The 12,697-nt window shown below is 34.5% G+C and overlaps 1 protein-coding gene and 1 pseudogene across 1 annotated transcript; both read right to left on the minus strand.

Moving 5' to 3' along the window:
- Positions 1 to 477: 477 nt before the first annotated feature.
- Positions 478 to 1,481, minus strand: LOC100725355 (olfactory receptor 8K3-like). Its single transcript, XM_013146424.1, has 2 exons — positions 577 to 1,481; positions 478 to 514 (listed from the first exon to the last, which is right to left on the minus strand). Exons 1-2 carry the CDS (start codon positions 1,479 to 1,481, stop codon positions 478 to 480), a joined length of 942 nt encoding a protein of 313 aa, XP_013001878.1.
- A 9,294-nt stretch (positions 1,482 to 10,775) lies between these two features.
- Positions 10,776 to 12,082, minus strand: LOC100720316 (olfactory receptor 8K3-like; annotated as a pseudogene).
- Positions 12,083 to 12,697: the final 615 nt, after the last annotated feature.

Genomic DNA, 12,697 nt, shown 5'->3' on the forward strand with positions numbered 1-12,697 from the left:
AATCCAAGATATATGTACATATGTTTAGGCTAGGTGCGTAACACTTGAAGAGAAATCTGAGGTTACTCTTCATACAATGGAGGCAGTGTTACTAAATGACTTATTTCTTAATCTTTTATTATTTTCATCATAAATGCACAGCACAACAACAGTCACTGCCTTCCAGTAGATGTCAATACTTAGTACAATGTACATTGGGATCTAAACAGTGTGTAGTACACAAAGGAGAAATGTATTATCAAGAGTCAAGCTTGTGTTTGACAAACGAGGGTCTAACAGGAGATGAGTAGCTATAGGCTTCTCTTTAGTTGCAAAGTAAAGATTTGGCAATGTGAGAATAGTTACTCAGACCCAGGCACTTTACACAAAATGTGAAGACGAATCAAAGTGAAGACCAAAAGAACAACTGATATTTAAACAACCATACCTTGAGTAAGATTTCCTATTCTAGTTTTGCATAGTTCCTGTTCAGTTTTGCTATGTATAATTGCTATATATAATCCATCCAGATTTTGCATACATAGATACCATAGTGAACTTTACAGACAAAGTTTGCATGGATTGCTCCATATCCTGCTGAGGGCACTTTTTACCTCTTTGTTCCTCAAACTGTAGATCAAGGGATTCAGCATGGGAATGACCAGGGTGTAAAATACAGAGGCCAATTGATCAGTCTCAAAGGAATGGCTGGATTTGGGCTGCACGTACATAAAGAACAAGGTCCCATACAATATGACCACCACGGTCAGATGAGATCCACATGTGGAGAAGGCCTTTTGTCTCCCATCGGCTGCATTCATGCTGAGGATGGCCACAAGGATCCGAATGTAAGAAACAAGAACTGTCAGAAGTGAGGAAACCAAATTAAATGCTGAAAAAATCAGAACTATCCACTCAATTTCTTGTGTGCTTGAGCAAATCAAATTCAACAAGGGAAGACTGTCACAGTAGAAATGGCTAATGACATTATTACCACAAAAGGATGAAAGGAAAATTTTTATGGTTGTTATCAGAGAAAGAAAGGCACTGTAAAAATAAGGGATTGTCACTAGGGCCCAGCATGCCTTGTGTGACATGATCACTGTATAGAGGAGAGGGTTGCAAATGGCCACGTAGCGGTCATAGGCCATGGCTGACAGGATGAAAAGCTCACTGATGATGAACATGATGAAGAACGCTAGCTGTGTGGCACACCAGTGGTAGGGAATTGTATTTTGATTAGTGATAAGATTTGTTAACATTTTGGGTCCTACAGCAGTTGAGTAACCAAGATCAATGAAAGCCAGATGTCTGAGAAAAAAGTACATGGGTGTTTGCAGTCTGTTGTCCACTTTGGTGAGGATGATCATGCCCAAATTGCCCACCACTGAGGTTATGTAGATGATGAGGAACAGCCCAAAGAAAGGGACCCGAAGTTCAGGGTGTCCTTCGATGCCAGTGAGAATGAACTCCTTAAGCACTGTCAGATTTCTTCTGTCCATCCAGGCCTCTGAGGATACTTACTGTGGGAAGAAGCATTAAAAAACCATTGGATTCCAGGAAGCATTGCCAACTACAATCTTATCATTGATGTCTTTTTATGTAAGAGAAACCCACCTTTTTTGACCTGAAGAATTAAAAATGATTCGTTTCTGCCATCAAATACAGAACCAAATCTGGACACAGGGTAAACAGCTAAAAATAGGACATATAATGAGCATTTTATTTTTCTGTTATTTAGTGATTATTAGTACATGGTATGTAGGATTCCCTGTGATTCTGTCAGTAGTATAACGATAATTCTAATTTTTTCAGAAACAATTTCACTAAAAATTTAGATGATTTTTTCAATTATATCAGTTTCTCAAAGGACTTTAAAGGAAGATAACAATTCCTTCTTTCTGACTCTTGAAATTTCAGCTTCACTACTCAAAGAAAATCATTGTTATGTCAACTTGAAGGAGACGGAAAGTAAAAATGAACAAGATCTTGCAGATAGGATATACATATGAGTCAATTCTCCAAGGTAAATATAACTATTATACCTTATAAACATATGCTTAAACAATAAAACAACAACAAAAGATTTTCTTTAACTTCTCCATCTTGTACATCTTATGTGGCATCATATCCTTTTCTCCTAATCCCTTTCGTCTTCATAAACTGCATTTTGCTCCACTATTTTTAATATATTTAAACATAGTCAACATTATTTTATAATAAAAGGGAATAAATTAGCTTGATTACAACAGAACAATGTCAACCCTGACATTCTACAAAACACACACACAAAATCACATAACATATTCATTTTCTGTAGACCAGTAAATCCAAGGTTTGACAATTGAGTGGAATCTTTATGATTTTTCTGTGCTGAATATGAACTAATTTCTTTTTTCATAATTCATTCAATCTGATATTAATGGCTAGAATTCATCCACACATTTGCTTTGACACTAGCAGAGAGAGCATTCCAATGATGTGTTTTATGTTGCAACTATACTTTTTTCACTCAACTTTAAGATAAGTAAACTTTAAGAAAATGTTAAGATATTTTGGTATAAGTGAAAATAAGATATAAATTTATTTGAAAACTTGTCACTTAAACTTGGAAGTTAAAATGATCCACATTGAGAAATATCCTAAAGTTGCAATTGCTATTTTCAATGTCTTCTTGGTAGGCAAACAGTACCATTTAATGAAGCATATGAAAAAAAAAGCAAATTTCGTAGAAAGCTGGAAGAACTAGATACTTTATGCCTAATCTGAAGTATTTAACTTTATTTGCTTAAATGTGTTGCTCAAGACAATTAATTATTTCATCTAGAAAAATAAGAGATACCTTTGATATGAAATACATTTAATATAATTGAATTTTGAAGAATATTAGAAATTTTCCATAAAATATATTTCAGAGATTTTGAGAACACATCATAATTTAAAGGTTGCACTGCATACTTCCTTGCTGTTTATACTTCACAATCCTTTAAAAACAGCTGCTTCCAAATATTCATGAAAACCATCATCTGTGCACTACAAGGACTCCTCCAGATAATTAAAAATTGAGAACTCCAGTGCTTTACATTCTAGGAGTCCAGAGGAACCTGGACTGTAAAAAATGTTACATGATAATCCCAAGAAGCTCAGAACTTTGCTCTTCCTTATGGAGATATAAATCCTACCTAAAAAATATTAAAAATCATATGCTTCATTCAACTTGGAATAATCTTAGGTTTAGGTAAAGAATTTGCTTGTTGAATATCTAGCAGTTAAACTCATCTTGCGAATCACATAAAATTTGTTAGAATAATAAGTATTTGAATAGATATTAAATAATGGCACTAAGAATGCCCAAAACCAATATAAGTTTGATTTAGATGGATCGTTACATATTGATAAAATGCGTTGAACAAACTGGACTGAAATATTCTTCAAAGTATGAACCAGGGACTGATGACTTAGCTTGGGCTGGGGATTTAGCTCAGTGGCATAAGTGCCTATTTGGCAAGCTCAAACTGGTGAGTTCAATCCCTGGTTCCGCAAAAAAAAAAAAAAAAAAAAAGTATGAACCAATAGTTTATCCAAATTTTCTTATTAATCTTAAATAAATTGATAGGGATAAAATATTTCTAGACTGTTCAATCCACTATTGTAAAATTTCTGATGCTTTTTTTTTTACTGAGACATGAAACTTGCTCATGTTTATGCTGCATGTTATGAGAAAGTGATATGTGATGCAATTTGTGATGATCACATCATGGAAATAAGCATTTGCATCTCCTCAAACATTAATCTGTATATTGAGAATTTCATTCTCTAGCTTTCTAGGTATTTTGTAATATATCATATATTGTTGCAACTAGTAGTGTTATAAAAAGTCATAACTCTTTCCTATGTGAAGATATTAGCTATTTTATTTCTATCTTTTATCTCCTTGTCAATAATGATCATTATTACACTCTGCCATTCCACAAAATTATTTTTTAAAAATTTTCCACCAGTGTGGGAAGATATATGACATTTTCTTTGTGTGTGTGTGTGTGTGTGTGTGTGTGTGTGTGTATGTGTGTGTGTGCATATTTTATTTTACTCAAAAAACCACTGCTGATTCTATTGATATTGGTGAATGTGACATTTGTCTGTGTTGGATATTTCACTAACATAATAATTTCGAGTGCCATTCATGTTTCTATAAGTAATTTTTTACCAAATAGATGTATTTTCTCCATGTCTTCCCAGCTGGAATCTTACTAGAATATTTTTGGGGAATTTGGCAAGGTTTCAAATGGATATACAGAAAATATAAATAATTTAAACATTCGGGGCACCCCTAGAAATGATCTGTGCTACTAAATTTTTAAGAATTCTAAGGCTATAATTCTCCAGAATGTGAATTTATTGCAAATGTATCAGTGGAATTGAACAGGAAAATGAGAAATAAGAATATATGTTTTATGGAACAGTTGTACCTGACAGAAGTGCTATTGATGCTGTGCAGGTTTATTTAATTCATAGAATTGGAGATAGAAATAATTGCTATAGAAATTGGTGACATTGAATGTTCAGTAAATATACTTAAAAATCAATTGATCATATATTAAAAATTTAACAGCAAGAGAATAATAATAAAATATAGTAATAATAGAAAATAATAATAAAACTGTAATTTTAACTGGCACATCTGCCTGTCCTTAAATTTAAAAAATGAAGAAAATCAGAATATAAATTCTAGACGTTTTACAGTGTATTTACTGATAAAATTCACTTTATCCAAAAATTAATTCATAATATTAATAAAATGTGAAAAAATAAAAAGGAAAACAAAACAAATGAACAAAAACAGTAACAGTGACTGACTGAAGAAAATGGTAAATCCAAAGAAAAGAATTCTTGCTGGGTGTGGTGGTTCACACCTGTAATCCCAGGATTTGAGAGGCTGAGGCAAGAGGATTGCTGTGAATTTGAAGTCAGCCTGGGATATATAAGCAGATTCAAGGCGAGTCTGCACTATATAGTGAGACTATGTCTCAAAAGAAAAAAAAAAAAAATAGAATTCTGCCGAGAAGTTTGGGTAGTTTGGTAAAAGCTTTCTTCTCCAAATGCACTGCACTACAATTTTGCATCTCACTTGCATTTTCCTGAAACTCAGCTCAGTCAGTGTCTTATTTTCCTTCCTTTTCTTCCAACCTCCTCTCCACACTCTGCACTGCGTGGAGAAAACCATGGAACCTCAACCACAATTGTACCCTTCCCCGGGGCAGCACAAAATCCACAGCAAACACCAAGAATTGGGCAACAGATCACAATCTCATGAATGCTTGGGGTGGGAAATAACTCATCTCATTCAGGTTATTTTATAAAAAATTGTTAAATATCTGGAATGGAGATAAAGGAGCTGGTCAATTTGAGATCATCAGTCTCCAACTCAAAAAAGACTGGGAAAAATGAGAGACAGGACAAAGGAAAGAAAAACCAAGAATAGCTCCAAATTAAAGATTCTAATGGGTGGAAAGCTTCACTAGACTTTCAGTGAATAAGCATCATTGTCTGCTTACCTACTCTGACTATCTAAATACTCTAGAATGGAGGTATGAACACCCAGATTTCTGTCATGCAGGTCACCTAAAAATCTTACGAGGACTGTGTTTCCATTTCTTACTATGAAAAAGTATGTTACATTGTTCAATAAAAAAATACTAATAGTAATAAAAAGTAGAATCTGTGAGTGTTATAAAAGCAGTTTAAATCATTCCTATATTCAACTTTTGAAATTGTGCTGCTAGGCAAATTCCAAAATTTGATGACTTCCAAAAAACGTGACTTCAGCATTATCCCTAAGATCACTGAAGTTCAAAGTCAATTCTCAAATTCTTTTTATGTGGCTTATAACCACTGTTGTAGATTTTTTTATGTTTATATGAAGATTTTTCACTTTTTAATAGTATATGTCTAGTAATATAACTTGTTCCTATTATAGAAATACTTAGGATATTTTCTTGAATTTTCTTCCTTAAATATTTTTTTATCATCCATATTAACTTCTAATAATCACAGATAACTAAGCCATTATGCAAGATTCGGCAGAATTGGGACAAATTTAGGGACAGATTTACATGGCTTTCTTATACCTGTGCCGTGTTACAGCCAACCATGGACAGGTAGGAACAACTTCTTGTGTGTTTATTTTTCCTATCCTCCAAATATACTTTTCAATATTGACTTTGGCTATGGCCAGTTTATAAAGTTAAGTACATATCAAATCAGGATGATGATTACTTTTATTAATATTGAATTATTAATATTAAGCACAATATAAATGAGGAATTGGAATACCCCAGCAGAGAGTCAGTAGGCATTAAATACTGTGCTTCATTACAAAAGGGAAGATAACCAGGAGAGATGGAGGGCAGGAGGGGCAGGAAGAGAACTGAGATGTGTGATGTCCATGTATCAACTCCCCATGATGAATGCAACCATTATGTACTGCAAACTTGGACTAATACAAATAAAAGGTTTGGAAAAATTTCCAATTTCTTTCAAGGTCATGGTTATAGGAACTCATTGGAACAAAACTGTTAAATGTTTGGTGTAATTCATGGTTCAAGGCTCCCAAATCCCTTAGTGAAAACCAGGTCCATCCTGATGTCTCATGTGAGGGAAGGGTGAATGATGCCTACAACTGTGACATGCTTCTGGGGAGTCAGATGAACCAGGACTAAAAAGCAAACAAACAAACAGAACAAAAAAATTTTTTAAAAATAACTTGTGTATTTGGTTTATAAGTCTACCACAAGTATCTCTCCTTGACCTTCTAAATGTGCTGAAAATAAACACTGCCTTACCACATTAAAATATCTGAGGAATATTTCCAAGCTTTGTGCCTTACTAGTCACATGGAAGCAACTATAATTAAGTACAAAGACAGCAGAGGCAAGAGCATCCCTTCATTGTTGTATCAGCCTGAGTACAGCTACCTGCATTTGGGCTTCTAACACTGCTACTGCAAATACTGTCATAAGGCACGTGTGTATGCCCATCACTTATGGGAATACACTATGCCCATTATGGTCTTCAGCACAGTAGGGTTTTTTTCTGACATGTTTATAACTGTGTACCCAGTATTTTGTTGTTTTCTGGTAAAAGTTTCCAGAGAGCTTGAAGGTACCTTTAAACTGTATAGGATTTAGCATGAAAGAGACAAAACCAATAAAAACGAGATTTCCAGGTAGATATTTAATCTTCTCCATGCTATGTTAGAGCAACTCTGACAAAGAGTTTTGCAAGAAACCTCAAAACTCTAAAAGAGTAAACTCAAGTTTATTTTAATAAACTTTTATACAACTTTCTCTGTCTCTAGCTTGGCTTTTTCTGATATACTCCACTCTCTCATATCTGCTGTCCTGAGTTACCTCCTAAATAAAGATCATACCAGTTTGCTCTTCAGGAGCTACTCTGGGGAGGGTGGGGTTTGTACCATGACAATTCTAGTGTCCTATGCTGTTAGTAAAGGCAAAGTAAAGACAAATTGCTGTGGCTCAAGTGAAATCCTGAGAAGAGAAAATGACATAATAACTTGAAACCCCTCCAGAAAGATATCAGTATTTAAGTTTTTCTTAGCTAATCTGTCTCTGTAGTCTACATGTGAACAGTAGTATCTTTGTTAAGACAATATTTTAAATGGGGAATTCAAATCATGCTTATTGACCCCGTTATGGTTATTCTTTAGGATACCAGTATAGTGCAATTATAATATTGAATAGAACCAGGGCCCCTTTTTTCTTCATGAAGATAATAGTTTAAAAACTGTGGTAGGTATAAAAGAAAAACATTAGTATGTTAGAGAATACTTAGTCTGAGATTTGTATCTACTGTTCGTAATTTTATCTATCCTGCATTTTAAGTAGAAATGAGTCAGATAACCATTGGAATGAATTTCATAATCATATTGGCTCGTTCCAACTACTCACCTAAAATGAAAAAAGAATTGGTGTTCCCTTGAAAGAAAGCTAACCAGCAGCATATGGAAGAATTTATGACTGTCTGTGCATTTGAAAACTTACCACTGGGATTTAAAATATAATTTTGTGAATATTCCCAAAGCTTCAAAGAAGAAGAATAGTGACACTTAGTTTTTCTTAATTACCAAGATTATCTTTGATTTCCCTGCTGCGGAATTCTTGTGTACACAATTAATCTGCTTTCCTTTATTATTGCTTTTAACAACCTGTGCAATTGTCATGATTTATTTATACTATCTGTTGGAGGCATGAATTCTTCACCCGTAATTGCAAAATTCAGTATTTCCCATTGTGGTTTTCCATTTTATATCTGTGAACAATAACAAAATTCTTTACACATACCGATTCACAAAGTTTATGAATTATGAATATGTGTGCAGCTTTAATATTTTAAAACTCAGAAAATCATCTAACCTTTTATGAGACTTATAGCCAGTCCTAAAATGGTCACCAGTCCTTGTTAATCATCCACAGGTCAAATTACCTTCTGCTTCATCTATCTTTGACATGAAGTGAAGGTTTATTGAAAATTTAGAAAATGTACTTTGTTCCTACAGTTTGAAAAGTATTTCTATTGTTTTTTTAAGACTTTTTCAAAACAGAACAAATCAACACAAGATCCAAGCACACAGAAAAGATTATGGGGGAGGGATATAGAATATCATTTTTTAATTCATATTTTAAAATGTCATTTTCATGTATGAACTATTTTCTAGGCTATGTCTAAATAAAAAAATACAGTATATCAGTGCTAGTGATCCTAAACTCAATTACAGATTGCTTTGTTTCAGGAACTGTTGTAGCCATAAAGTATCTTGAACTGTCCAAAAAATTATTGTATGTAATATTAAATTCTATGACTCAGGTTAGCTCAGCAGTAGTTTTGTCAGACCCCAATTTCTGCTTTCAAAATTTAATTTACTTTATAAATTCAAGAGAATTATGAAATACTTTATCAAATTTATTTATTAGCAAAATACAGAATAAATTAAAATTTAACCTAATTTTAAAGTGTCAAAATACTTCCTTCTTTTTTGCTTTATCACTTTAGAGACCACCAAAATTTACACCAATGTATATAAAAGAAATGTGAAATCAGTCTATATTAAAAAATATTTTGTCAAGTTTACACTTCCAAATTTTCATCTCTCTATATTAAAATAATATAAGTGGTTTTAACTATATTATATATAATATAGAATATTACTTGAGGGAAGATATAATTAAAAATAGAATAATGTGAATATTTTTATTATGGATGTCATCACCATTTCCCTTTTTTCCTGTTGCATATTTACTTTCTAGGAAATTGAAATACTTTTTGTAAACTTAGGGTCCTAGAATATAGTATATTCTATATATTATATTATATAATGTCATCATAATAATACTTATGGTTTTAGAATACAGAATATTTAAGATTTTGGATCATGTATTCTATATAATACATCATACATTTCATCATCAAAAATCCATTCAGAAATATTTGATAGTATATCATGTTTATAATACATAATATTCAATAGTAATGCATATTATTTAATTATTCCACTCAATTATTTGGGTCATACGTTTTAAATACAAAATTTTTGTTACAAGATGGAACACTAAGAAAACAAATCTGTCATATAAATAAAATCACGATAATTTAAAATAATACACACAGGGAAGCACACATGGAAGATTTACTAAGAGTGTCATAGAAGACATCCATGTGGATCAAATAAGTATGTACGTAAAACAGTGTAATACACACTGATTCCTGACAAAATTATTCAAATCAAGGGGTTATTTCTGCTTGTTTTCTTCCAGTCATATTTTCAAATGGATGCAAAGACCCTTCCCACAATAGTACACTAGCATAGGAACACGATTTAGGGATGTCAGCAGTATGAAAGAGAAACAACTAAAATACAGTGCAGTGAATTGATCACCGCTGCAAGAATAAACAAAGGCCGCTTTGCAGGGAGCATTTTCTTCCGATTTAGCGAGGGAGGAAAGAGTGGCACTTGGCAGAGAAAAATGTGCAGTAAGGAAAGGAGATCAAGCTGGTGGACGCCAGAGGGCTGGAGAGCCTTGGACCCCGGGGCGGAGCTCAAAAGGTGCGTTTCAAATCGTCGTGGCCGAGTATTAGGAAAAGTTTTCAATTAGCAATAATAGTGCCTCGGATAAAACTGATGGATCAGATACTGCCACTGCATGGTGGTGCACTCTTGTAACTAACCCCAGCACTGGGGAGGCTGAGGGAGGCGGGCCGTTGCAGGTTCTAGGTCAGCCTGGGCCACAAAGTGAGCACAAAGCCAGCCTGAACCAAGTAGTGAGACCCTGTCTCAAAAAAAAAAAAAAAAAAAAAAAAAAAAAAAAAAAAAAAGTGTGTTTCAATGGCGTGCAAACTCATAACACATTCTCAATAAATGCGGCAAATCAAAAATCAAATGCCGTGTTTCAATACAAAACCAAATAGAGGTCTTTTGAGCAACAGGAAGCATATACGAAAACAAGAAAACACAGCAGCAGGAGAAAAAGACAGTCTACGTCCAGCAGGGGAACTTTTGAGCACATTATCACCAGGCATGCCCTCATATTATCACATTTGAAGGAGCCAGCTGAACTTGAAATCACTTTCGACCTTCACAAACTTTATAGAAGTATACAGAGAATCAAACAGAAACATCATGTTTACACACACATTCAGAGGTGCTCACAGGTTTACGTGGATGTTGGAAATTTTATTGTAATGTTGGCAAATCTCACAAAACCCATTTCATTCCTGGCCAGCTATCTCTCCTGATTCACCAAGGATACACTGCTTAGCTTCCTCCCCATGCGGGCTGTCGACTGTAAATCAATTTTGTTTCACTGCCACACTTTTTTCAAGTTTTATAATAAAGGGAACATTCCCATTTCTCACATTTATACAAATATATCTAGTACAGAAATTATAAAATCTAAATATATAAAAAGTATATAATAAGTGTAATGTGTTTGTTTCACCTTCTAGAGTAAATAAAGAGAATGGGTTCAAACTCAACTTCATTTATAGGAAACATAATTCTGAGAATTTTTGGAAAAGATATTGCACAGTTCCCCCCCCCCTTTGGTAATTGTGATTCAACTCATGCATGATCTAGCACTTGCCAGGCAGGCACTTATGCCACTGACCTAAATCCCCAGCCCCTTTCCCATATCTTTTGCAGGGCATATTTTACATCTTTATTTCTCAAGCTATAGATCAATGGATTCAACATGGGGATGACCAGAGTATAAAATACAGAAGCCACTTTGTCAGTGTCACTGGAATGGCTGGATCTGGGCTGCACATACATAAACATCAAAGTCCCATGGAACACTGTGACCACGGTCAGGTGGGAACCGCACGTGGAAAAGGCCTTGCGCCTGCCCTCTGCAGAGTTCATCCTCAGTATGGTTCGGTAGGACACGAGCACCATCAGAAGAGAGGAAATCAAATTAAAAGCTGCTAAGATTCCATTTGTCACTTCAATTTCATGGGTGTCAAAGCAAACTAAAGATAACAAGGGGAGAGTGTCACAGTAGAAATGACTGATGACATTGTATCCACAGAAGGACAAAGTGAAAATCTTTGTAATAATTAGAAGAGACACAAATGTGCAGTAGAGATAAGCAATCACCACTAGTACCTAACATACTCTTGGTGACATGATGACAGTGTACAGCAGAGGTTTACAGATGGCTACATAGCGGTCATAGGACATGGCAGACAGTATAAAGAGCTCACAAACAATAAGCGCAATAAAGAAATTCAGCTGTGTAGTGCAACCATAGTATGAAATTGTATTTTGAGCCACTACAAAATTTTCTAACATTTTAGGTCCTATAACTGTAGAGTAACCAAGATCAGTGAGAGCTAGGTGTCTGAGGAAGAAGTACATGGGCATTTTCAGCCTGGAGTCCACCTGGGTGAGGATGATCATGCCCAAGTTGCCCATCAGCAAGGTCAGTTAGATCACGAGAAACAGCACAAACAGTGGGGCCTGCAGCTCTGGACGATCTGTGATGCCCAGCAGGATGAACTCAGTCACCACTGTGAGGTTGAGCTCCTCCATCCAGGGTGCTCAGAAAACCTACTCAGGACAGAAATATCAGCATAGTCAGTTGTTTTTCAATATTATCTATCACCTGGCAAAATTTTACTCTCCAGACATATTGCATACAAATTGATTCAAATTTTCCCACTTAGAATAATTTAAAATTAACACATCTTTTAAAAAACTTCAAAGGTAATTCTCATCTGTTATGATTTCCCTCCCAAAAGAACACTACTTTATAAAACCATAAGAATATATGGAAAATTACTTTGGACGCATAATTTAAATCATATGAAAGTCTTCATTTGCATAAAATGCTAGCACATCCTTACATGTTAGAGGGAAGACAACGGGAGATTTGTTTATTCAGTGAAAGTTACACTACCTGAAAATAGTTCTTAAGTGTATGTCCATGCGTACTTTTGGTATTTTGGTATTTTTAGTGAGAAAAGCAACATGGTGTGATCACAGTGTAAAGCAGAGGGTTGCAGATGCCCATGTAGAAATCATAGGCCCTTGAAGGAGGAATAAAATGTTCTCTAATGATGAACACGATGATGAACAATTCTTTAGGGATTGTTTTTCAGCTAGAATTAAATTCACCAGTATTCTGGGCCCCATAGCTCTTGAATG

This window comes from Cavia porcellus, unplaced genomic scaffold, assembly GCF_034190915.1.
Source record: "Cavia porcellus strain 051 isolate PalLab524CR breed Dunkin Hartley unplaced genomic scaffold, mCavPor4.1 scaffold_17, whole genome shotgun sequence".
NCBI lineage: Eukaryota > Metazoa > Chordata > Mammalia > Rodentia > Caviidae > Cavia > Cavia porcellus.

Coding starts and splice junctions, on each gene's coding strand:
- LOC100725355 (XM_013146424.1), bottom strand. CDS start 1,481: ATGGACAGAAGAAATCTGACAGTGCTTAAGGAGTTCATTCTCACTGGC. Junction 515..576: donor GAGGTAAAAAGTGCCCTCAG/CAGGATATGGAG, acceptor ATCTATGTATGC/AAAATCTGGATGGATTATAT.